This window comes from Hypanus sabinus, chromosome 8 (genome assembly GCF_030144855.1).
Source record: "Hypanus sabinus isolate sHypSab1 chromosome 8, sHypSab1.hap1, whole genome shotgun sequence".
Lineage (NCBI taxonomy): Eukaryota > Metazoa > Chordata > Chondrichthyes > Myliobatiformes > Dasyatidae > Hypanus > Hypanus sabinus.
In genome coordinates this window covers 92,507,448-92,534,090 of record NC_082713.1, presented here as the reverse complement: position 1 = coordinate 92,534,090, position 26,643 = coordinate 92,507,448, and the positions used below count along the sequence as shown (strand labels likewise).

The following is a 26,643-nucleotide window of genomic DNA, read 5'->3' as shown; positions in this document are numbered from 1 at the left end:
CCCGCTGTACATCTTCTAAATGATGACTCCCACCTTTCCCTTACAAAAAAAAACACGCAAAATCTGGCTGGCAGGCCTGACTGCAGCTCAGAAGATTGTAGTGCAGTGTTGGAAACCTCCTCATGATATTTCAAGTACTTAATGGCTTCAGAGCTTTTTGGGCACATCTTACCTGGAATTATCCGCAAGAGTGAATGATCAAGTCAAGTCAAGTCACTGTTTACTGTCATTTCAACCATAGCTGCTGGTACAATACACAGTAAAAATGAGACAACATTTTTCAGGACCATGATGTTACATGAAACAGTACAAAAACTACACTAGACTATGCAGTCCCTGGTAGGTCTGTAAAGTGCACAAAACAATGCAGGCATTAATAAATAATAAGCAAGACAATAGGCACAGTAATTTACAGTAAGTTGGTGTCAGTCCAGGCTCTGGGTATCGAGGAGTCTGATGGCTTGGTGGAAGAAATTGTTATATAGCCTGGTCATAAGAGCCCGAATGCTTTGGTGCCTTTTCCCAGATGGCAGGAGGGAGAGGAGTTTGTATGCGGGGTGCGTGGGGTTCTTTATAATGCTCTTTGCTTTGCAGATGCAGCGTGTAGTGTAAATGTGTGTAATGGCAGGAAGAGAGACCCTGATGATCTTCTCAGCTGACCTCACTATCTGCTGCAGAGTCTGGCGATCTGAGATGGTGCATTTTCCGAACCAGGCAGTGATGCAGCTGCTCAGGATGCTCTCAATACAACCTCTAAAATGTGATGAGAATAGAGGGTGGGGAATTCTGCTGGGATTTCTTTGCTATGGAGCTGGTGTTGAGGCACTAGCTGAGATTCTCCGCCAGGTGAACACCAAGAAATTTGGAGCTCTTAACGATCTCTACCGATGAGCTGTCAATGTTCAGCGGAGAGTGCCCTCTTGAAGTCAACAACCATCTCTTTTGTTTTGTTCACTTTAAGAGACAGGTTGTTGGCTGCTGTTAGCCGCTGCACCTCCTCTCTGTAAGCTGACTTATTGTTCTTGCTGATGAGACCCACCATGGTCGTGTCACTGGTGAACTTGATGACGTGGTTCGAGCTGTGTGTTGCAGCACAGTCGTGGGTCGGCAGAGTAAACAGCAGTGGACTGAGCACACAGCCCTGTGGGGCCCCCGTGCTCAGTGTGATGGTATTGGAGATGCTGCCTCCGATCTGGACTGACTGAGGTCTCCCAGTCAGGAAGTCTAGGATCCAGTTGCAGAGGGAGGTGTTCAGGCCCAGTAGGCTCAGCTTTCCAATCAGTTTCTGAGGAATGATTGTGTTGAATGCTGAACTGAAGTCTATGAACAGCATTTGAACACGTGTCTTTTTTGTCCAGGTGGGTTAGAGCCAGGTGGAGGGTGATGGTAATGGCGTTGTCTGTTTGAACAGTTGGGACGGTACTGCATGCGAACTGCATGGGGTCCAGTGAAGGGGGCAGCAGGATCTTGATGCGCGACCAAACACAATCTTAATGTGGACAAATTTGATACCTAACTTAAAAAAGATATTCTGTTAAAATAGGAGTGCTCTGTCTGTATATGCACTTCTATTCAGTTGGTTGGGGGAGGAGAGAGGGGAAGGGGTGGAGAGGGGGGTGGGGATGAGGATGAGGGGGGTGGAGGAGGAAGGGATGGCGATGAGGGTTGGGGGTGGCTGGGTTAAACAGTCAAAATGTAATCAGCAACTGGTTGTATTGAATGTAATTTGCTGGTGTTGCAATAAAAATTAGTGATTAAAAAAAGGAGAAACAAACTTCATCCATATAGAATTTATGTGAGAGATCAAAAGTAAAAAAACACAAAATTATTTTTTTCTACTTATAATGCTGGAACACATTATAATGTAATTTTCTGTAATTTTAATGTAATTTTCACATTATAATGTAATTTTCATTACAGAAAATAGTGATAGAGAACACAACCACTACCCCTTTAACATGAGGATTGCCTGGAAATGTTTTGCAGCTTACAACATATTGTTTATTATTTCTTTTCCCTTTAATAAAGCAATCTTTCAAAATGCAGTTGCAAGTAAAAGTTTGTGAATGAACCCTTTGCTATTACCTGATTTTCTGCATTAACATATTAAATGTGGTCTGATCTTCATTTACTGTAGCTTTCAAGTAGACTTGTTATGATGCAGTTGTGGTAGAAACTTATCCTTTTACGACTTTGAGAATATATTTTAATTTACTAATGGATGTGTAATTTTTCTTCCAGCTGGGATAATAATGAGTTGGAGAAGTTAAGCCCATGGGATATGGAACAAATACCTGAAAATGGTAAGGCTTGTTTTCAATAGACAATATTGAAAAATGCATTTTTAGTTACTAAAGTTAATGCGTCTGTGCTGTTTGCTTATTTGACAGCTACAAATATACTTAACCAATGTCGACAAATTAATGTGTAACGACCAAATCAGTGGGCTATGGTTGTTTCGAATGGTTTGATTTTTTTGAGCTGTGAGAAGTGGTAGTATCTGTAAGTCAGTTAATGTGCAGCATGAGGAATATTGTTGACAGGTGAGTCTTCAGAATCACCTCTGATTTTACCTCTGGAAAAAGATCTCTCTCTATTGGGGTCCCAGGGTTAAAAAACCTATTCTGGGATGATTAATCACAGTTGGGTTTGTTCACAGTTGGAACATAATCATGTAGTGCATACAGCACAGGAACGGACACTTCAGCCCCGATGTTTTGCCAGCCTAACTAAATTAGTAATCAAATGCCCAACTAATCTAATCCCTTCTGCCTCTCTAAAGTGCATACTGTATCCTTCCATTTTATGCACATTTGAGAGCCTCTTGAATGTCTCTATTGTATTTGATTCAGGCAGAGCATTTCAGATACCCACAACTCTTGTGTTTTAAAAGAAAATCTTGCCCTGCACATCTACCTTTGAACTTGCCCTCCTCCCCTTAAATGCATGTCCTCTACGTTTAGACATTTTAACCCTGAGAAAAGAAACCCTGTCTCTCTACTCTATTTATGCCTTTCAATATCTTATAAACCTCTTAGATCTCCCTTCAACCCTACCACTCCAGAGAAAACAACTCGTTTGTCCAGCTTTTCCTTACAACACTTGCCCTATATTAAAGACTTAAAGTCTCAACTTCCTTCTTATAATGCAATATTCCAGATGCAGCCTGAGTAGAGTTAGAACCATAGAACACTACAGCACAGTACAGGCCCTTCAGCCCTCCATGTTGTGCTGACCCATATAATCCTTAAAAAAAAGTACTAAACCCACACTACCCCATAACCTTCCATTTTTCTTTTATCCATGTGCCTGTCCAAGAGGCTCTTAAATACCCCTAATGTTTTAGCCTCCACCACCATCCCTGGCAAGTCATTCCAGGTACTCACAACCCTCTGTGTAAACAACCCTCTGTCTTCCCTAACCTTCCCTCCCTTAATTTTGTACATATCTGGTGTTTGCTATTGGTACCCTGGGAAACAGGTACTGACTATCCACCCTATTTATGCCTCTCATAATCTTGTAGACCTCTATCAAGTCCCCTCTCATTCTTCTATGCTCCAAAGAGAAAACTCCCAGCTCTGCTGACCTTGCTTCATATGACTTGTTCTCCAAACCAGGCAACATCCTGGTAAATCTCCTCTGCACCCTCTCCATAGCTTCCACATCCTTCCTATAATGAGATGACCAGAATTGAACGCAATATTCTAAGTGCGGTCTCACCAGAGATTTGTAGAGTTGCAACATGACATCTCTACTCTTGAACTCAATCCCCCTGTTAATGAAGCCTAGCATCCCATAGGCCTTCTTAACTACCCTATCAACTTGTGCAGCAACCTTGAGGGATGTATGGATTTGAACCTCAAGGTCCCTTTGTTCATCCACAATCTTAAGTAACTGACCATTAGTCCTGTACTCAGTCTTCTGGTTTGTCCATCCAAAATGCATCACCTCACACTTGTCCGGATTGAACTCCATCTGCTATTTTTCTGCCCAACTCTGCAGCCTGTCTATATCCTCTTGTAACCTTCAACCACCTATAGCCCCATCCACAACTCCTTCAATCTTTGTGTCATCCGCAAACTTACTCACCCATCTTTCCACCTCTACATCCAGGTCATTTATAGAAATCAGAAATAGCAAGGGTCCCAGGACAGATCCCTGCAGCACTCCACTAGTCACCGACCTCCAGGCAGAATACTTTCCTTCCACAACTACCCTCTGCTTTTTTCCTTTAAGCCAATTTTTTATCCCAACAGCCAAGGTTCCAATTATCCCATGCCTCATGACTTTCTGGATGAGTCTCTCATGAGGGACCTTGTCAAGTGCTTTGCTGAAGTCCATGTAGACAACATCCACTGCCCTATCCTCACCAATTTCTTTTGTTACCTCTTCAAAAAACTCAATCAGGCTCTTGAGGCACGATCTTCCCTTCACAAAGCCATGTTGACTATCCATGAGTAGACTGTACTGCTCCAAACGCTCATAGATCCTATCCTTAAGAATCCTTTCCAGTAGCTTGCATACCACTGATGTAAGACTCACCGGTCTATAGTTCCCAGGTTTCTCCCTTTTACCTTTTTTAAACAAGGGAACTACATCTGCCATTCTTCAGTCCTCCGGTACTTCCTCTGCAACCAAAGAGGATTCAAAGATCATGGCTAATGCTCCTGTGATCTCTTCTGTTAATTCCCACAACAACCTGGGGTGTATCATATCCGGCCCTGGGGATTTATCAATCTTTAAGTTTTTAAGAAGATCCAGCACTTCTTCTTCCCTAATCTCCACATTGTCCAGCACACAGGCCCGCTCTACTTCGACCTCATCCTGATCAAGATCCTTTTCACTTGCAAAGTATTCATTTAGGACCTCCCCAACCTCCTCCACTTCCAGGCGCATGTTGCCATCTTTATCCTTTAGCGGTCCCACCTCCGTTCTTGTCATCCTCCTATTCTTCACATATGCATAGAATACCTTGGGGTTCTCCTTAATCCTACATGCCAAGGCCTTCTCATGCTCCCTTCGAGCTCTCGTAAGTCCTTTCTTTAGCTCCTTCCTGGATACCCTATATTTCTCATAAGCCCCTCCTACTTCCTGTTTCTTATAACAAACATATGCTTCCTTTTTCCTCTTGACGAGTTGCCTCACATGTTTCATCAGCCACGGTTCCCTTTTCCTACCATTTTTCCCTTGCCTCAGTGGGACAAACCTATCCTGAACCCAGCTCAAGTGGTCCCTAAACTTCTTCCACATTACTTCTGTGCTTTCCCCTTTGAACATTTGTTTCCAATTTACTCTCGCTAGTTCCTGCCTCAGCTCTTCAAAGTTAGCCCTTCCCCAGTTAAGCACTTGACCATTTTGTCTGATTTTATCCCTTTCCATAGCTATGCTGAAGCTAAGGGAGTTGTGGTCACTCTCACCAAAATGCTCCCCCACCGAGAGGTCTGTCACCTGACCAGGTTCATTACCCAGAACTAGATCCAGTATAGTCTCTCCTCTCGGCCAGTCCACATACTGTGTCAGGAATCCTTCTTGAACACACCTGACAAATTCAGCCCCATCTATGCCCCTTGCAGTCAGGAGGTGCCAGTCAATATGAGGGAAGTTGAAATCACCCATAACTACTACCCTGTATTTCCTGCTGCATTCTAAAATCTGCCTGCTTATCTGCTCCTCAGTGTCCCGAAGGTTATTTGGGGGCCTATAGACTACTCCCAGCACAGTGATTGATCCCTTCCTATTTCTGACTTCCACCCAGACTGGTTCCGTTAACACGCCTTCTGCAGCGTTCTCCCTTTCTATAGCCGTGATACTATCCCTGACCAGCAATGCCACTCCCCGCCTCTTTTCTACCTCCCATCCTATTCCTTTTAAAACACTTGAACCCTGGGACCTGCATCATCCAATCCTGCCCTTCCTCCAACCAAGTTTTAGTAATGGCCACAGCATCGTAGTTCCACGTACTAATCCATGCTCTAAGTTCATCCTCCTTGTTCCTAATACTCCTAGCATTGAAATAGATACATTTCAACCCTTTGAACTGGCTACAATTATCTTCTGTCCCCAGCCTGTCCTTCCTCATCAACTCTGAACTCTTTAACATTATGCCCTTGTCCTTCTACCTTAATCCCTGCACTCACATTCTGATTCCCACCCCCTGCCAAACTAGTTTAAACCCTCCCCAACAGCTCTATCAAACCTGCCCGCCAGGATATTGGTCCCCCTGGGATTCAAGTGCAACCCGTCCTTTTTGTAGAGGTCACACTTGCCCCAAAGAAGGTCCCAATGGTCCAGAAATCTGAATCCCTGCCCCCTGCTTCATTCCCTCAGCCACGCATTTATCTTACACCTCATTCTATTCCTATTCTCACTGTCGCGTGGCACAGGCAGTAATCCCGAGATTACTACCTTTGAGGTCCTGCTTTTCAACTTCCTTCCTAACTCCCTATAGTCTTCTTTCTGGACCTCTTCCCTTTTCCTACCTATGTCATTGGTACCAATATGTACCACAACCTCTGGCTGTTCTCCCTCCCACCGCAGGATATCTTGGACGCCATCAGAAATATCCCGGACCTTGGCACCTGGGAGGCAAACTACCATCCGAGTTTCTTTCCTGCATCCACAGAATCACCTGTCAGACCCCCTGACTATAGAGTCCCCTATCACTACTGCCTTCTCCTTCTTTTCCCTACCCTTCTGAGCCACAGGGCCAGACTCTGTGCCAGAGGCACGGCCACTGTCACTTCCCCCAGTAGGCTGTTCTCTCCCCGCCCCCCAACAGTACTTAAACAGGAGTACTTATTGTCAAGGGGTACAGCCACAGGGGTAGTCTCTAGTACCTGACTCTTCCCATCTGTCTGTAACTCCTCTCTATCACCTCCTCACTCTCCCTCACCAGACAAAGGTCATCGAGCTGCAGCTCCAGTTCCCTAACGCGGTCCCTTAGGAGTTGCATCTCGATGCACCGGGTGCAGATGTGGCCGTCCGGGACGCGCGGAGACTCCAGGACCTTCCACATCTGACACCGACTACAGACCTCACATCGGCCTCACACACATATTACCTCCTATTGCAATTAACAATTGCCTCACCACTTCCGTTACCGCCGAAGCCCGTTGAGCCAAAGCCCTTTCACTCTGCTGCCTGCTGGATATGGCTGCCGTCTTTTTACGTGCCTGCGCAGTCTGGCTTCTCTCTTCCCCTGAGAACTCAAAATGTCTTCCTGCTGGAAATCCTCAGGTGCTCTCCCGCTGCCTCCTTGTTGCAACATAGCTTGCTGATTCTTGAACTCCATTCCTTGACTAATAAAGGCAAGTGTACCATATGCCACCTTTTCCACCCTATCAACCTGTGGCGCCTCTTTCTGGCAGCTTTGAACTTGGACCCCAAGATGGCTCTGCACATTAACAGTGTACTTCACTTTTCATTTGATCTCTCGAAGTGCAACACTTAACATTTGGCCAGTTCAAACATCTGCCATTTCTTCACTTTTATCTGTGAATGATCTATATCCCACTGTAAGGTTTGTCAGTCTTCTATGCTATCCACAACACCCCCAATCTTCTTATTGTAAATTTATTTACACACACATTTATGTATTCATCGGGGTTATTTATATATCTTTCAAACAGCTGAGATCCCAGTACAGATCCCTGTGGAACACTAGTAGTCACAGACCTTTAAAGTTCAAAGTAGACTTATTATTAAAGTTACATATATGTCACCATATACAACCTTGAGATTTGTTTTCTTGCAGCAGAAAATCCAAGAAATGTAATAGAATCTATGAAGGACTGTGCCCAATAGGGTGGACAAACAACCAATGTGCAAAAGACAACAAACTGTGTAAATGTAGAAGAATAATAAATAAATATGCAATAACTATCGAGAATATAAGATGAAATGTCCTTGAAAGTTCCAAAAGGTGTGTGGACCCTTTCTTGAATATTTTCAGAATTCCCAGCCAAACTAAAAGTTCATCCCTTCTTCCTTTCCTCTGTACATAACTCCCTGACTTTCAGCATCCTCCGGTAAAATTCTACGAACTCGACATGTAAGCATACCACAGTTTATGTGTTATAAAATTCACCTTCTCTATACCAGTGCAGCCGTGTGGGGATAAAGGTTCTGTTTAACCATTTTTGCTAATGCAGTGATAGCTTGGAGATAGGAATTGGGAGGGGTAGGTTGGGCAGGGAGGCAACCAAGGCAAGATTGTACTATGGGTGCATCTCTTTCATAGATTTGAATTGTACATCTGTTACATTTGTTACGTACTGCACAAACCTCCTTTGTACTATGCTTTCTTGATTTAAAAAAAAACAATAAAAATATTGCTGAGAAGGTGAGTCCTTAAAGTTGTGGAAGCAGTTTAGTGATCGGATGAGTGAAGTAAGAGCCTGATACTTGATGGGTAATAACTGTTTTTGAAGCTGGTGATATGGGTCCTGAAGCTCCTGTACCACCTTCCTGATGGCGACAGGGAGAAGCCAGAATAAGTCCCATCAACCACTACCCTCTGTACTCACTGTCCAAGTCAATTCTGAATCCAAATGTTCAATTCACTATGGATCCGATTTAATCGTTTGGATGAACCTCTGTGATGACGTTCTTTGAGACGTTGGTCATGAAACATTTCAACTGCTGCCTGCAAAGTGATTTGGATCTGCTCCAATTTGTCTACTGGCACAACAGATCCACAGCAGCTGCCTATTCATTCAATCCTGGAACATCTGAACTACAAAGAAGCATACACTAGGATTCTCTTTTTTGACTACAGCTCAGCATTCAATATTGTCATCTGCTCAACTAATCAATATGCTTCAAGACTTCAGCCTCAATACCTTTTTGATCCTCCATTTCTTCACTTGCAGATCTCAGTCAATTCACAACAACATCTCTACAATCTCTATCAGCACAGGTCCATCACAAGGTTTAGATCATGATCTGTTGGCTTTATACTAATGACTGTGAGACTAGGTGTAGCCCCAGTGCCACATTTAAGTTTGCTAAACACACCACTGTCAGTGGCCAAATGAAAGGTGATAAATCATCATGTAAGATGGAATTTGAAAATCTGTCTGAGTGGTGCCACAACCACAACATCTCACTCAATGTCAGCAAGATAGATCTGTGGGAGGTAAGGGAGGAGATTGCTGAGCCTCTGGCGATGATCTTTATATCATCAATGGGGATGGGAGAGGTTCCGGAGGATTGGAGGGTTGTGGATGTTGTGGGAGTAGAGATAGCCCAGGAAACTATAGACCAGTGAGTCTTACCTCAGTGGTTGATAAGTTGATGGAGAAGATCCTGAGAGGCAGGATTTATGAACATTTGGAGAGGTATAATATGATTAGGAACAGTCAGCACGGCTTTGTCGAGGGCAGGTCATGCCTTACGAGGCTGATTGAATTTTTTGAGGATGTGACTAAACACATTGATGAAGGAAGAGCAGTAGGTGAAGTGTACATGGATTTCAGCAAGGCATTTGATAAGGTACCCCATCCAAGGCATTGAGAAAGTAAGGAGGCATGGGATCCAAGGGAACATTGCTTTGTGGATCCAGAACTGGCTTGCCCACAGAAGGCAAAGAGTGGTTGTAGACAGGTCATATTCTGCATGGAGGTCGGTGACCAGTGGTGTGCCTCAGGAATCTGTTCTGGGACTCTTCGTGATCTTTATAAATGACCTGGATGAGAAAGTGGAGAGACAGGTTAGTAAGTTTGCTGATGACAGGAAGGTTGGAGGTGTTGTGGATAGTGTGGCGAGCTGTCAGAGGTTACAGCGGGACATTGATAGGATGCAAAACTGGGCTTAGAAGTGGCAGATGGAGTTCAACCCGGGTAAGTGTGAAGTGGTTCATTTTGGTAGGTCAAATATATGGCAGAATATAGTGTTAATGGTAAGACTTGGCAGTGTGGAGGATCAGAGGGATTTTGGGGTCTGAGTCTATAGGACGCTCAAAGCAGCTGCGCAGGTTGACTCTGTGGTTAAGAAGACTTACGGTGTATTTGACTTAATCAATCATGGAATTGAATTTAGGAGCCGAAAGGTAATGTTCCAGCTATATAGGACCCCGGTCAGACCCCACTTGGAGTACTGTGCTTAGTTCTGATCGTCTCACTACAGGAAGGATGTGGAAGCCATAGAAAGGGTGCAGAAGAGATTTACAAGGATGTGCCTGGATTCAGGAGCAGGCCTATGAGAATAGGTTGAGTGAACTTGGCCTTTTCTCCTGGAGCGACGGAGGATGAGAGGTGACCTGATAGAGGTGTATAAGATGATGAGAGGCATCGATCATGTGGATAGTTGGAGGCTTTTTCCCGGGGCTGAAATGGTTGCCACAAGAGAACACAGGTTTAAGGTGCTGGGGAGTAGGTATAGAGGAGATGTCAGAGATAACTTTTTTCCTCAGAGAGTGCAATGGGTTGCCAGCAATGGTGGGGGAGGCGGATACAATAAGGTCTTTTAAGAGATTTTTGGATAGGTAAATGGAGCTTAGAAAAATAGAGGGCTATGGGTAAGCCTAGTAATTTCTAAGGTAGGGACATGTTCGGCACAACTTTGTGGGCCAAAGGGCCTGTATTGTGCTGTACGATTTCTACGTTTCTATGTTTCTAAGATCCAGGAGCTGATTATTGACTTCAGGAGGAAACTGGAGGTCCTTAAGCCAGTCGTCATCAGGGGTCAGAAGTGATGAGGGTCAGTAACTTTAAATTCCTTGGTGTTATCATTTCAGGGTATCTGTCCTAAGTCCAGCACATAAGTGGCATTTGAAGTGCCTTAGAAGTTTGCAAAGTTTCAGCATGCCATCTGAAATATTGATAAAATTCAATATTATGTATGGTGGAGAGAATATTGACTGGTTGCATCATCGTCTGGTGTGGAAACACCAATGCCTTGAACAGAAAAACTTGCAATATATAGTGGATATGACCCATTCCATCACACACAAAGCCATCTCCAATATCTACACGGAGCACTGCTGCTATCAGGAAGAAGGTACAGGGCATTAGCGGCAGACCAATCAATTTGCAGAGCGAACTTCGTGTAGGTTGGGGAGAAGAGTTTAAAAAAGCGTTTTGCAGTGCTTACTGCATTAGCAGCTGACCAGTTGTTACGCAGAGATAGAGAGCTTCACATAGAACGGGGAGAAGAATTTTTAAAAGGAGCATTTCACAGGGCTTGGCGCATTAGCCCATTGATTCACGATTCATTAGCAGGAGCAAGTAAAAGTAAAGCAGAGTCAAAGTGGAGCAGCCATTATGTGAGTGGACTTGTATAGGAGTGGGAACTTGAGGCACAGGTAAGGCTTTTGTAATAGTTGAATAAAGTTACTAAATTACAGCTAATTAACTAAGGTAGGGATGATGCAGGATCAAGTGATGTGCTGCAGCTGCGTGATGTGGGAGTTGGTGGACCGCATTTTGGTGGTTGGTGACCACATCTCCAGCAAGTGTTGGCTGCTCAAGGAACACGGGCTCAAAGTTGATTTCCTGGAATCTGAGTTTTAAACACTGCGGCACATCAGGGAGGGGGAGAGTTACCTGGATTCTCTGTTTCAGGAGATAGTCACACCCATTAGATTAGATGCCTCAAATTCAGTCTGTAGTCGGGGACAAGAGGGTGTGACTGCCATTGAGGCAGATAGTGGGGGATCCAAAAGACAGTGCTGAAGGAGCTTCAGCCCTTGAGCATGTCCAGCAGGTCTGAGATTCTTGCTCCCTGAGTGGACGAGAATGGGGGCTATAGGAAGGATGAGCAACCTAACTGTGGCACCGTAGTCCAGGGAGCCATTCAAGGGGGGGGGGGGAAGAAAAGAGAAATCTAGTGGTAATTGGGGTAGTATAGTCTGGGGAATAGGCAGAGTTCTCCATTCCCAAGGTTAGAGTGTCCCAAAGGCTGTGTTGCATGCCTGGTGCCTGGATCGGGACATCTTATATGACCCACAGAGGAATTTTCAATGGGAGGGGAAAGATCTGGTTCTTGTGGTCCATGTGGGTACCAACGACATGGGTAGAATGAGGAAAGAGGTTATACTGAAGGAATTTGAGCATCTAGGGACTAAATCATAAAGCAGAACCCCCAAAAATGTAGTAATCTCTGGATTACTACCTGAGCCACATGCAAATTGGCATAGAGTCCGGAAGATTAGAGTGTTTAGTCTCCCCTGTTTCCATTCAAGGGATCAGTGTGGACATGGTGGAGGATTACAGATACCTGGGGATACGAATTGACAATAAACTGGACTGGTCAAAGAACACTGAGGCTGTCTATAAGAAGGGTCAGAGCCATCTCCATTTCCTGAGGAGACTGAGGTCCTTTAACATCTGCCGGACGATGCTGAGGATGTTCTACGAGTCTGTGGTGGCCAGTGCTATCACGCTTGCTGTTGTGTGCCGGGGCAGCAGGCTGAGGGTAGCACCAACAGACACCAACAGAATCAATAAACTCATTCGTAAGGCCAGTGGTGTTGTGGGTGTGGAACTGGACTCTATGATGGTGGTGTCTGAAAAGAGGATGCTGTCCAAGTTGCATGCCATCTTGGACAATGACTCCCATCCACTCCGTAATGTACTGGTTAGGCACAAGAGTACATTCAGCCAGAGACTCATTCCACCGAGATGTAACACTGAGCATCATAGGAAGTCATTCCTGCCTGTGGCCATCAAACTTTACAACTCCTCCCTCAAAGAGTCAGACACCCTGGGTCAATAGGCTGGTCCTGGATTTATTTCCACTTGGCATCATTATTATTATTTAATTATTTATGGTTTTATATTGCTATATTTCGTCACTATTCTTGGTTGGTGCGGCTGTAACAAAACCCAGTTTCCCTCAGGATCAATAAGGTATGTCTGTCCGTCTTAATGCATGGCTCAAGGATTGGTGTAGGAGAAATGGGTTTGAATTCATGGGAAATTGGTACTAGTATTGGAGAAGGAGGGACGTGCTCCAATGGGATGGGCTCCACCAGAACCGTGATGGGACCTGGATTGTAGCAAATTGCATAACTAGGGCTGTGGATAGAGCTTTAAACTAAATCGTAGGAGGACTTCATAGAATGCATCTGTGATGGTTTTCTTGAACAGCATGTTACTGAATCTACAAGAGAATGTGTCATCTACAAGAGATCTGTCCTGTGCATTGAGATGGGTAAAATTAGTGATCTTGTAGTTAGGGATGCTCTTGGAAAGAGTGATCACAATATGACTGAGTTTCTCATACAAATGGAGGGTACAGTGTATAATGCCTAAACAATGGAGACTGCAATGGGATGAGGGAGGACTTGACTAGTGTAAACTGGGAACGCAGGCTATATGGTGGGACAGTCGAGGAACAGTGGATGACTTTCAAAGAGATTGAAGGCAAAGAAGGCAACCAGCTAAAAGCTTGTGTGTACAAAGTTGCCAAGAGTAGTGGGAAACTGGAAGATTGGGAGAACTTTAAAAAGCAACAAAGTACCACTAAGCAAGAAATAAGGAAAGGGAAGATAGATTCTGAAAATAAACTAGCACGACATATAAAACGGATAGTAAAAGTCTTTATAATTATATAAAGCAGAAGTGGGTGACTAATGTGAACATAGATCTCCTGGAGGAAGAAAAGGGGAATTGATATTGGGTAATGAGGAAATGGCCAAGGCTTTGAATGACTATTTTGTGTTGGTCTTCACGATGGAGAACACGCCTAACATGCCAGAGAGAGATGTTTTGGATGCTATAGGAGGTGAGGACTGTGATACAATAGCTATCATTGAAGAGGTAGTGCTGAGCAAATTTGTGTGCTTGAAGATAGACAAGTCCCCTGATCCTGATGGAATGCATCCCAGGGTACTGAAAAAAGTGGAAGAAGTTATAGTAGAGGCTTTGGTGATAATTTATCAAAATTCTCCAGACTGATTGGAAGACAGTGAGTATCACACCACTGTTCAAAAGATTATGTAGACAAAAGACTATAAGCCTGTTAATTTATCATCTGTAGTGGAGAAAATGCTCAAAACTATTAAAGAAGAAATAGCGGGGCGTCTGGGAAGAAATGGATCCATCAGCCAGGCGCAGCATGGATTCAGCAAAACAAGTCCTATTTGGCAAACTTACAGACAGGCAGGCAGACAGACAGACTTTATTGATCCCCGAGGGAAACTGGGTTTCATTACAGTCGCAGCAACCAAGAATAGTGAAGAAATTAGCAATATAAAACCATAAATAATTAAATAATAATAAGTTAATTATGCCAAGTGGAAAAAAGTCCAGGACCAGCCTATTGGCTCAGGGTGTCTGACAGTCAAGGGAGGAGTTGTAAAGTTTGATGGCCACAGGCCAGAATGACTTCCTATTACACTCAGTGTTACATCTTGGTGGAATGAGTCTCTGGCTGAATGTACTCCTGTGCCTAACCAGTGCATTATGGAGTGGATGGGAGACATTGTCCAAGATGGCATCCTTGGACAGCATCCTCTTGTCAGACTCCCAACGTCAGAGAGTACAGTTCCACACCCACAACATCACTGGCCTTACGAATGAGTTTGTTGATTCTGTTGGTGTCTGCTACCCTCAACTTGCTGCCCCAGCACACAACAGCAAACATGATAGCACTGGCCACCACAGACCCGTAGAACATCCTCAGCATCGTGCGGCAGATGTTAAAGGAGCTCAGTCTCCTCAGGAAACAGAGACGGCTCTGACCCTTCTTATAGACAGCCTCAGTGTTCTTTGACCAGTCCAGTTTATTGTCATTTCGTATCCCCAGGTATTTGTAATCCTCCACCATGTCCACACTGACCCCTTAAATGGAAACAGGGGTCACTAGTGCCTTAACCCTCCTCAGGTCCACCACCAGCTCCTTAGTCTTAACTGGAGTTCTTTGAGGATATAACGAGTGCATTGGATAGAGGGGAACAGATGGATGTTATTTACTTTAATTTCCGAAAGTGTTCAATAAGGTGCAGCACAAAACACTTCCAATAGGATAATGATGCATGGAGTTGGGGTGAGTATTAGCATGGATAGAGGATTGGTTAACTAATAGAAAGCAGAGAGTTGGGATACATGGGTGTTATACTGGTTGGCAACCAGTTGCGAGCACCGCTGGGGTTGGTGCTACGTCTGCAACTGTTCATGATATACATTAACAATCTGGAAGAGGGGACCAAGTGTAGTGTATCTAAGTTTGCTGATGACACTGAATTGAGTGGAAAAGCAAATTGTGGAGTGTCTTCAGAGAGATTCAGATAGGTTAGTGAGTGGGCAGATGAGTACAATGTTGGTAAATATGTATCCATCGACTTTGGAAGGAAGAATGGAAAATAAATGGTAAAAAATTGCAGTATGCTGCTATGCAGAGAAACTTGGGAGTGTTTGTGCATGAATCACAAAAGGTTGGTTTGCAGATGCAGCAAGCTATCAAGGCAAATGGAAAGTTGATTTGTTACTAGAGGGATTGAATTGAAGAGCAGGGAGATTACGCTGCAACTGTACAAGGTACTGGTGAGGCCGTACCTGGAGTACTGCATGCAGTTCTGGTCTCCTTACTTGAGGATGGATATACTGGCTTCGGAGGTGGTGCGGAGGAGGTTCACCACGTTGTTTCCAGAGAGGAGGAGGTTAGACTATGAAGAGAGATTGGATTGCTGGGATTGGATTCCAGAAGAATGAGAGGAGATCTTATAGAAACATATAAAATTATGATAGGGATAGATAAGATAGAGGCAAGAAAGTTGTTTCCACTGGTAGGTAAGACTAGAGCTAGGGGCCATAGCCTCAAGATTCGGGGAGTAGATTTAGGATGGAGATGAGGAACTGCTTTTCCCAGGAGAGTGGTGAATCTGTGGAACTATCTACCCAATGAAGCAGCGGAGGCTATCTCTGTAAATATATTATAAGACAAGTTTGGTTGGATTTTAGCATAGTAGGGAAATTAAGGTTTGTGGAGAAAAGGCAGGTAGGTAGAGATGAATCCATGGTCAGATCAGCCATGATCTTATTGACTGCAGAGCAGTCTCGATGGGCCAGATCGCCTACTCCTGCTAACTCTTATGTTCGTATGAGCCTCAGGCCTCACACCACCAGGCTCAGGAACCCTTTGACCATCAGGCTCTTGAACCAGTGTGGATAACTTCACTCAGCTTCACTTGAACAGTTCCATAACCTATGGAATCACTTTCATGGAGTCTTTATCTCATGTTTTTGATATTTATTGCTTTAAATATTCTCAATGACTGGCCTCCACAGATGTCTGTGGCAATGAATCCTACAGATTCGCTATCTGCTGGCTAAAGAAACTCCTTCTCATCTTTGTTCTAAATGGATGTCCATCTATTTTGAGGCTACACCCTCTGGTCCTAGACTCATCCACTGTAAGAAACAGACTCCCCATATACACTCAATCTAGGCCTTTCAATGTTTGATAGGTTTCAATGAGGTCACCCGTCGTTGTTATAAAATTCAGTAGGTACAGGCCTAGAGCCATCAAAGCTCGTCAGATGTTACCCCTTTCATTCCCAGAATCATTCTCATGAACCTCCTCTGCAGCCTCTCCAATGCTAGCACATCTTTTCTTAGATAAAGGACCTGAAAATGTTCTCAATACTCCGTGCAGTCTGACAGAGCTTTATAAAGCCTCAGCATTACATCCTTGCTTTTATATTTTAATCCTCTTGAAATGAATGCTAACATTGAACTTACCTTTCTTACCACTGACTCAGACTGCAAGTTATCAAAGTCCTGAATAATTGCAAGTCCCTTTGCGTCACTGATTTCTGAATTTTAAATAGTCTATACCTTTAATCCTTTTACCAAAGTACCTAACCCAGGGGTCGGCAACCTTTACCACTGAAAGAGCCATTTGGACCCGTTTCCCACAGAAAAGAAAACACTGGGAGCCACAAAATCCGTTTGACATTTATAATGAAATAACACTGCGTACAACTTTTTTTTGCCTTTATGCTATGTATAAACAAACTATAATGTGTTGCATTTATGAAATCGATGAACTCCTGCAGAGAAAACGAAATTACATTTCTGCATGCAACAAAAATATTTTGAACTCCGAAAAAAAGACGTTGGCTTGAAGGTTACTTTTAAGTAAAATACTCAATGTCTATTTGAGTCCTTCTTGTATTTATGAAAAATGTCAAACTTAAATTGTCCGCCCGCAGCAAACCAAAAATAACATCAGCCAGCTGTCAACCTGAAAAATAAAAGGACTATATCACTGAACAATGAAAAAATATGAATATACGTAAAATAATAGGCAATTAAAATATTTATCATACTTGGTTAATGGGATTTCTGCTCCTGGACCTCAGCACACAGCGTCTGCACATCAGGGCTGTATGAAGTCACCTTCATCTTTACACAGGATCGCAAGCTGTCATCTGTGAGGCGTGCGCGATGTTTGTTTTTAATAAAGTTCATGTTGGAGAACACCTGCTCACATACATATGTGGATCCAAAGATCGACAGGACTCCAAGCGCATACTTTTTAATGTTTACATAAATGTCGAGGATAGCATTCCATGTTTCGAACACAAGTTTGTCCGGTTTGGGGAGGTTTTCAATATCACTCCATTTGTGATTCTGAGCAAGAACGGCCTTCTGACGGGCAACATCTTCAAGGTCTGCTGTCAAGCATCTAAACTTGGACACCCATATGTCTTTGTCGGCTATGTCGGCCAGTTCCATCTCAAGATCAGGTTGACTCACACCTGCCAATGCAGTCGTGTTCAGTAGGGATGGATCGATGCATAGGGGAGTGACTGGGAAGGATAATGTGTTTTTTTTCCTCTCTGAATTCACAGAAGCGTTTCCCAAACAATGTTTGCATTGCGATGATTACAGAATGTAAATACTCCGAATTTATCATGTCGTGAGCTTGTTTGAACTCTCTCAAATTGGGGAAGTGAGACAATGTGCCTTTCTGTAAATCTCTGGCAAGCACTGTCAACTTGCGCTCAAATGCCAAAACATCCTCCAACATGTGCAGGGCTGTGCGTCCTTTCCCCTGAAGAGCTGTGTTCAGCCTACTTTGGATCGAAAAATTAAAGAAATCGCGCACTGGTGGGTGTCAGGCATTGGCAGTGGTGACGTATATTACTAGCGACAAAAAACACGTTTTATTTAGATTGTACAAGATCACCATAATCTTCAAATTTAGAATTACATTTCAAAAACTAACAAACTAACATAAAATACATTTTAATTAAATACTCATCATTTATTTTCCAAAGCCACAGGGAGCCGCAGCACAGAGATGAAAGAGGCGCATGCGGCTCCGGAGCTGCGGGTTGCCGACCTCTGACCTAACCTAATACTTCCATCTGCCACTTCTTTGCCCATTCTCCCAATCTATCTGTCCTTCTGCAGATTCCCTGTTTCTTCAACCTATTATTCTATTATATGCAAGCTTGGCCACAAAGTTATTAACTCAGTCATCTGAATCATTGATATTACAGTATAACGTGAAAAGCAGCAACCCAACACTGCCCTCCCCCCATGTGGAACACCACTAGTCAGCCAATCTTCTGTCCATGGTGGTATCTTTCCAGTAATACCATGGGCTCCTATTTTGTTAAGCAACCTCAAGTACAGCACCTTGTTAAAGGCCTTCTGAAAATCCAAATAAACGACATCCACTGACTGTCCTTTGTCTATCTTGTTTGGTATTTCATCCAACATCTGTCAAGAAAGATTTCCCCTCCTATTATGTGCCTCTGAGTACCCTGAAACCTCATCCATAATAATAATAATAATAATAATGAATACTTTGTTGATCCTGAGTGGGAAGTTCTTTCATTACAGCAGCAGCAGCATTTAAAAACACCTTCAGCTGTGTCCAGACTTAACCAAATAATAAAGTACAGAATAATAATAGACAAATATAATTTACCAATGTCTAATAATGTGCAATTAAAACTTATGAAATAATAAAACAGTAACTATTGTACTCTGTGTTCTCCTGTCGCACCGAGAGGGATTGTTCTATATGCTATTGCATTTAGTAGGTAAGATTTTCTGTAATGATCCTTGTGACAGCAGAGCTAAGTGAGTGTTACTGGGGGTTTTAATAATTTTAAACATGATTTTAATCATGTTTCCCTCAAGGCAACTGTACCAATGTTTTATCAATATGTCAGCTGCCCTACATGGGACAGTAGAACACTGGACCTTTTGTATGCAAATGTATAGGACGCATACAGTGCCTCTGCCCTTCCCTTACTTGGCAGATCTGCTAACACCTGTGTACGAGCCTCTTGTCCAGCGGCAGCCTGTGTCAACAAGGATTGTAAGGAGGTGGACTCAGGATGCTAATGAGGCACTGCAGGATCTGATCACAACCTGGTCCTGCCAACATATGCGAGCCTCTTGTCCAGCAGCAGCTTGTGTCAACAAGGATTGTAAGGAGGTGGACTCAAGATGTTAATGAGGCACTGAGCCACTCAAGGCTCAGATTATCAAATTATCAAATTCTGTGAGAACACCTTTTTGCCAGCCAGGACTGAATGCTGCTTCCCCATCAGCAAGTCCTGGATCTTCAGGATCATCGGTGGCCAGAAAAAAACTTTTGAATAGGAAAAAGAAAGCCTTTAGTTCTGGTGATATGTACTGAGGTGAGTACAGAGTGAACTGAGGGTAAAGCTGAGGGAGTGCAAAGCTGGAGTACTACCTCCAGCTGAAGAGCATAAGGGATGTGCAGTCGGGCATGAAGCAGTTCAAAGATTTTGAGGTCAAGGAAAGCAAGATCGAGGACTGTCTGGATAGAGCCAGTGAACTTAACTTGTTTTTCGACAGGTTCAGCACGAGACCTCCTGCTGCCCCCTTCCCCACTTGCCCAGACCACACACCCTCCCTACCCCTGAAACCTTCTTCCTCCACCTCTCTCTCCCCTCTAGTGAGTGCTTGTGTTCCAAAGCCCACCCCCCCCCCCAACCTTGAAGTATCCTGCCTCCATGGGGATGACTCCCATCCCTCACCTAACTGTGACTGCAGGTCCGGCTAAGAGACAGCTGGAGAGACTACATCAAGGCAAGGCTGCCAGACTGGACAGTATCAGCCCAAGGGTACTGAAGGCCTGTGCAAGCCGGCTGTCTGTACATTTTCAATCTGAGTCTGAGTCAGGAAAAGATACCGGTATTATGGAAAATTTCCTGCTTGGTTCCTGTACCCAAGAAGGCAACTTAATGACCACAGACCAATTGCCCTCACATCTCCTGTGATGAATGTGCTGGGGAGGTTGGTCCTGATTTACCTTGGACTACAGGTGAGATCATCATTGGACTCTCTACAGTTTGCCTACAAACGTAGTGGGAGTGGCTGATGCCATCATCTACCTGTTGCAGAGAGCTCACTCCCACCTGGCTGATGCTGGTGGTATCCTGAGAATCACATTTTTTGATTTTTCTAGTGCCTTCAATACAATCCAGCTGCTACTTCTGAGCAAGAAGTTGCAAAGGATGGACGTAGACAAACCTACTATCTCCTGGATTAAAGTCTACCTGACAGATCCTGATGAAGGGTTTTGGCCCGAAACGTCTTCACTACCTCCTCCCATAGATGCTGTCTGGCCTGCTGAGTTCTGCCAGCATTCTGTGTTTTTATTTATTTCCAGCATCTGCAGATTCACTCGTGTTGCTGACAGATCACAGCTTGTACAACTGGGTAGTTCTCTATCTGAGATGGTGGTGAGTAGCACAGGAGCACAACAAGGGACTGGCCTGTCTCCATTTCTATTCACACTGTACACCTCAGACTTTCAGTACAGCTCTACGAGTCTTGTCACTTGCAGAAGTTCTCTGATGATTCTGTGGTGGTTGGGTGAATCAGAGATGGGCAGGAGTCAGAATACAGAGGACTGGAAGACAAGTTTGTGGAGTGGTGTGGGATGAATCACCTGCGCCTGAATGGCCAACCCAGGGAGATGGTGACTGATTATAGGAAGAAGAGTTCTGTATACATTCTGAAAGAAGAAGTTGTGGTGGAAAAGTACAAATACTTGGGTGTTCACCTCGACTGAAAAATCAATATCAAGGCTGTTTATAAGAAGGGATGAGCAGACTCTATTTTCTAAGGAAGTTGAGATCCTTCAATGTGTGCAGCAGGATGTTGCAGATCTTTTACCAGTCTGTTGTAGCAAATGCAGTCCTCTTTTCAGCTTTGTGTTGGGGGAGCAGCATCAGTGCTGTTGATACAAAAATACTAAAGTCATCAAAAAGATTGTATCTGTCCTTGGCTACAATCCGGACTTTTGAGTTAGTGGTGGAGAGAAGTTCACTAAACTAACTGTTATCCATTAAGGACAATCTGGTACATCCTCTGTGACTTACTGAGTGACTCCAGCCACTGAAATCAGGCTAACTGGCCTATGATGTTCTTTCTTCTGCCTCCCTCACTTCATAAAGAGTGGAGTGACATTACCAGTCCTCTAGAACCATTCCAGAATCTAGTGATTCTTGTAAGATCACTAGTAGGATGTCCACAGTCTCTTCAGCTATCTCTTTCAGTTCTCTGGGGTGTAGTTCATCTGGTCCAGGTGACCTATCTACCTTCAGACCTTTCAGCTTCCCAAACACCTTCTTAGTAATAGTAACAACATTCACTTCTGTCCCTGACACATTCGAATTTCTGGCATACTGCTCATGTCTTCTACAGTGTAGATTGTTGCGAAATGCTTACTAAGTTGGTCTACCATTTCTTTGTCCCCATTACTACCCCTTTATCATAAGTTTCCAGTGGTCCAATATCCTGTTTTATATTATTGGCTAGCTTACCTTCATATTTTATATATAGAATATAAATGATGTGGATGAAAATGTAGGTGGTCTTATTAAGTTTGACACAAATTGTTGTAGATAAATTGTCAAAGGGTACGGTACGATAGGTCACTTGAAAATTTGAATGGAGAATTGCTGGTGGAATTTAATCTGGACAAATGTGGGCTGATGCATTTTGGGAATTCAGGTACCTTAGTGAAGTACAGTCGGCCCTCCTTATCCACGGATTCCGCATGTGCGGATTCAACCAACCACGAATCGGGAAAACCTGGAAGTTCTCTCTCCAGCACTCGTTGTTTCAGTACGCACAGACTATTTTTTCTTGTCATTATTCCCTAAACAATACAGTATAACAACTAATTACATAACATTTACATTGTATTAGGTATTATAAGTAATTTAGAGATGATTTAAAAGTACAGGCAGTCCTCGGGTTATGAATGAGTTCTGTTCCTGAGTCCGTCTTTAAGTCGGATTTGAAGTCGGAACAGGTACGTCTGGTATTATTTATCGTCAGTTAGTAAAATGTTTTTCTTAGTATATGGTATATCTTTTACCTTTCTATGCATATAAAACACTTAAGAAACATATGTATTTCAATAATTAAACCACTGCGTTGCTTAGTAATAATTGTAGCTTTCATGGGGCAGGGCCTTTCACATGCTCCATTAAAATTGTTCCCAATAGTTGACCGACTGTAGCCTAATGCTTTTCCAATGACTGATGGCGTTTCACCTCTTTCCGATTGCCTTATTACTTCCACTTTATTTTCAATCATGATCGTAATTATTTTGGTGCACCAGGTCCTAAAGTCCACCACACTGAGACAGGTTAAATAAGGGCATCCTCATTTTTTGGTATCCGCAGCGGGTCCCGGAACCAGTCCCCCGCGGATAAGGAGGGCCGACTGTACAGTTAATGGCAGGACCTTAAGGAGGGCTGGTGTAACGAAAAATCTTGAAGTGCAAGTCAATGGCTTCCTGAAAGTGGCAGCAAAAGTCAATCGGTGATAAAGTAAATGTATGCATGTTTTGTTTCCTGAGTCAGGGCATTGAGCGTTAGCTTTGAAAGTTAGTGTAGCTGTATAAAACTTTGGTTTGATCACATCATGTGTATTTTTTGCTGTCCTAGTCACTGCATTAGAGGAAGGATGTGCAGGCTTTGGAGAGAACATTGGTTAAGGTAAGAAGGGAGAAGTTCAAAGGATATGACTGAGGCAAGTTTTTTAGAATGAGGTAGGTTCCTCAAATGGACTGTTAGGGAAGGTGGTGGAACCATGTACAATAACATAGTTTAAGAGACATTTAGATAGGCAGAAATTTGAGGTATAGGGATCACTTCAGCAGATGTAATTAATTATATTGCTATCGTGGGTAGTGCACTCATGGTCAGCTGAAGGCCCTGTTCCTGTGGTCTGCTACTCTATATTACAGAGATTTTTAAGGAGGTTCCCAGGGAAGTTGAAAAAGTAAAGGCAGTGGATGTTGTTTACGTAGACTCTAGCAAGGCCTCGTATGGGAGGCTGGTCAGAAAGGTTCAGTTGCTTGGCATTTAAGATGAGATAATAAACTAGATGTGATATTGACTTTGTGGGAGAATCTAGAGAGTGATAGTAGATGGTTGCATCTCTGACTGGAGGCCTGTGACTAGTGGTGTGCCATGGGGATCAGTGCTGGGTCCATCGTTGTTTGTAATCGATATCAATGATCTGGGTCACAATGTGGTCAGAACATTGTGGATGATTGTGGCTTGTCGACAGTGAGGAAGACTATCAAAGTGGGTTCTGAATCAGTTGGAAAAATGGACTGAAAAATGGCAGATGTAGTTTAATGCAGACAAGTATGAGGTGTGCACTTCGGGATGAGAAACCATTGATGGTGAATTGTAGAGCACTGAGGAGTATAGTAGAACAGAGGGATCTTGGAATAATGCTCCATAATTCCTTGAAAGTGTCATCACTGGTAAATAGGGTTGGATGGAAAGGGAGCTTTTGGCCTTCATAAATTTTAAGTATTGAGTACAGGTGTTAAGTTGAACCTGTAGAAGTCATTGATGAGGCCTAATTTGGAGTATTGTTTGCAATTCTGGTCACCTACTTACAGGAAAAAAATCATTAAGATTGCAAGATAGATTCTTGATTGGTCAGGGCATGAAGGGATATGGGGAGAAGGCAGGAGATTATGGTTGAGAGGAAAAATGGATAGGCCATAATGAAATGGTGGAGCAGACTCAATGGGCCAAATAGCCTAATTCTGCTACTATATCTTAAGGTCTTATAGTACAGAGAAAGGATCTGTATTATAGGGAAAAGTTGAACAGATTTGGACTTTATTCCCTGGAGATTAGGAGATGGAGGGGAGATTTGGTAGAAGTGTGCTAAATTATGAGGGTTATAAATTGGGTAAATGCAAACAGGTTTTTTCCACTGAGGTTGGGTGAGACAAGAACTAGTGGTCATAGGTTAAGGTTGAAAGGTGAAATACTTGAGGTGAACCTGTAGTGGAATGTTCTCTATGAAGGTGGTAACAGGTTTCCAGTAAGATGACAGCACATACGAACACAGCAGCCTCCTGGCAGCCAACCAAAGGTAAAATTCTTTGTAAAATTTGGTTTTTACAATCACAAGACAATTCTACTCTAAGAACATTCTACTCTAAGAAAATTGGGCACTGCAGTACTGCACATTGATCAGAGTACTTGGACTAGTGTCAGCAGCATAGCTGGCCAAGGTGTCGAAGGAGCCATTTGGTACATTGGAGGAGCTGTGCTGCCTGCAACTCAAAAGCATTGAAGTTGGTATAGTATAACCATGGGAGATTGTCTTGGACTTCTTACCTATTTTCACAAGACTCTTGTTGGACAGTGATGGTGTCAGTTGCCACAGGCCTGTTACCCTTGTCTGGTGGTGGGGCAGATGACTTGGGAGCTGTGTAGACTCGGTTGTCACGAGGTCTAGGCCTCAATCCTCGGGCTTACCTGCTGCTGAGGACCAGGTGAGAGATGCAAAGCGATGCAGTGCAGTTGAGCTCAGCTGGAACCTGGCCTCTCCCGGTGGTGCTGCTGTCCTGTATTTGAGCGGTGAAATAGCAGGGTGGATTGCGTGCATCTGTACACTTCTGGGAGACTGTACCATCGATTGCAGGACTTTGTCGCTCAGGGTCTATGTTTTTTTTGAATGAATATGCTCGATAGTTTGAATTGTGTGACTTGCTGGTTTTGAATGTTTGCACCTTGAGGAATGCTGTCTTATTCAGCTGTATCTGTGAACATTTTGAATGATAATTAAATTTGATTTGATTTAACAAATTTGATTCCCACACCACTCCACAAACTTGTCTTCCAGTCCTCTGTATTCTGACTCCTGCCCATCTCTGATTCACCCAACCACCACAGAATCATCAGAGAACTTCTGCAAATGACAAGACTCATAGAGCTGCACTGAAAGTCTGAGGTGTACAGTGTGAACAGAAATGGAGACAGGCCAGTCCCTTGTTGTGCTCCAGTGCCACTCACCACCATCTCAGATAGAGAACTACCCAGTTGTAACACAAGTGTCAGCAACACAAGTGAATCTGCAGATGCTGGAAATAAATAAAAACACAAAATGCTGGCAGAACTCAGCAGGCCAGAGAGGAGGTAGTGACGACGTTTCGGGCCAAAACCCTTCATCAGGATCTGTCAGGTAGACTTTAATCCAGGAGATAGTAGGTTTGTCTACGTCCATCCTTTGCAATGAGCTGCCAGTGGAATTGGTGGATGCTGCTTTGATTTCAACATTTAAGAGAAATTTGGATATGTACATGGGTTTGCATGGTTATGATCCAGGTGGAGGTTGATAGAACTAACAGGATAACAGTTCAGCATGCAACACACACATAATGCTGGAGGAACTAAGGAGTTCCTTAGTTTCCTAATCTGTGGAAAAGAGTACAGTTGATATTTCGTGTCTTGGCCCAAAACATAACTGTACTTTTTTTCCATAGATGCTGCCTAGCCTGCTAAGTTCCTCCAGCATTTTGTGTGTGTTGCTTTGATTTCCAGCATTTGCAGATTTTCTCGTTTGTGAACAGTTCAGCATGAACTAGATGGGTCAAGTGTCTTGTTTCTGTCTTATAGTAGTTTATGGCTCTAGATCCTCCAGTACCCAATGCCACTATGGGACCTACATTTGCCCAGACCTGAATCCTATCCAAGATTGAATAAAATCCTTTATTTCAACATAATAGGTTATGTTGGATAACATAATTGGATAGGTCACCAGCTCCAAGAGCAATGGGAGGGTGAGAAATAATCAAACTCTGACCTATCCAGCTCGACTGTTGCTTTTCCCTTTGCTCAGCAGATTACTGTTCCCTTTCTCCCAACCTTCAGTCCAGCCATGGAGAATTGAAAATTGCAGGGCTGGGACAGATTATGCAGAGGGTGGGGAACCCCATTCAGTAGTACGAACGTGAAAATTTAAATTTCTATCAACGAGGCAAATTTATATAAAACATTCAATTTAAAACGTAGCATATTTGTCAATGGAAATTGCAAGTAACTCATGATTTTTAAATGATATTGTACTTTTTTACCATCAATTTACCCTCAATTTAGTGGTCTGTAATTTTTCCCTGTAATTTACATTTTGGGGTTTAATAAAAAGAATAACAGTAATTGTGGAACGTTTCACACTTAACTAGTCTTTAATATTAATATCTCTCCCAATTATATCGGTAAAAATTTAATTATATAGCTGCAGTTGGTCTGTTCAGAAATTTATGCCTCACAAATTCATGTAGCTGCAAAATAGGTTCAAATTTGCATTTCATTTAACTCTTGCTACAGTTTAGTATTCATTTAATACAACATGAAGGAAATACATTGGAATCTAAGTG

The 26,643-nt window shown here is 43.3% G+C and overlaps 1 protein-coding gene across 4 annotated transcripts in view; it reads left to right on the top strand.

Annotated features, from left to right (window-relative positions):
- brwd3 (bromodomain and WD repeat domain containing 3) overlaps positions 1-26,643 on the top strand; it is a 290,623-nt gene that overhangs the window by 185,546 nt on the left and 78,434 nt on the right. For all 4 annotated transcript variants that reach the window (XM_059977491.1, XM_059977490.1, XM_059977489.1 and 1 more), the window contains exon 29: positions 2,242-2,303. In XM_059977491.1, coding sequence (XP_059833474.1) covers positions 2,242-2,303 — 62 coding nt within the window. The remainder of the gene's footprint in view (positions 1-2,241; positions 2,304-26,643) is intronic.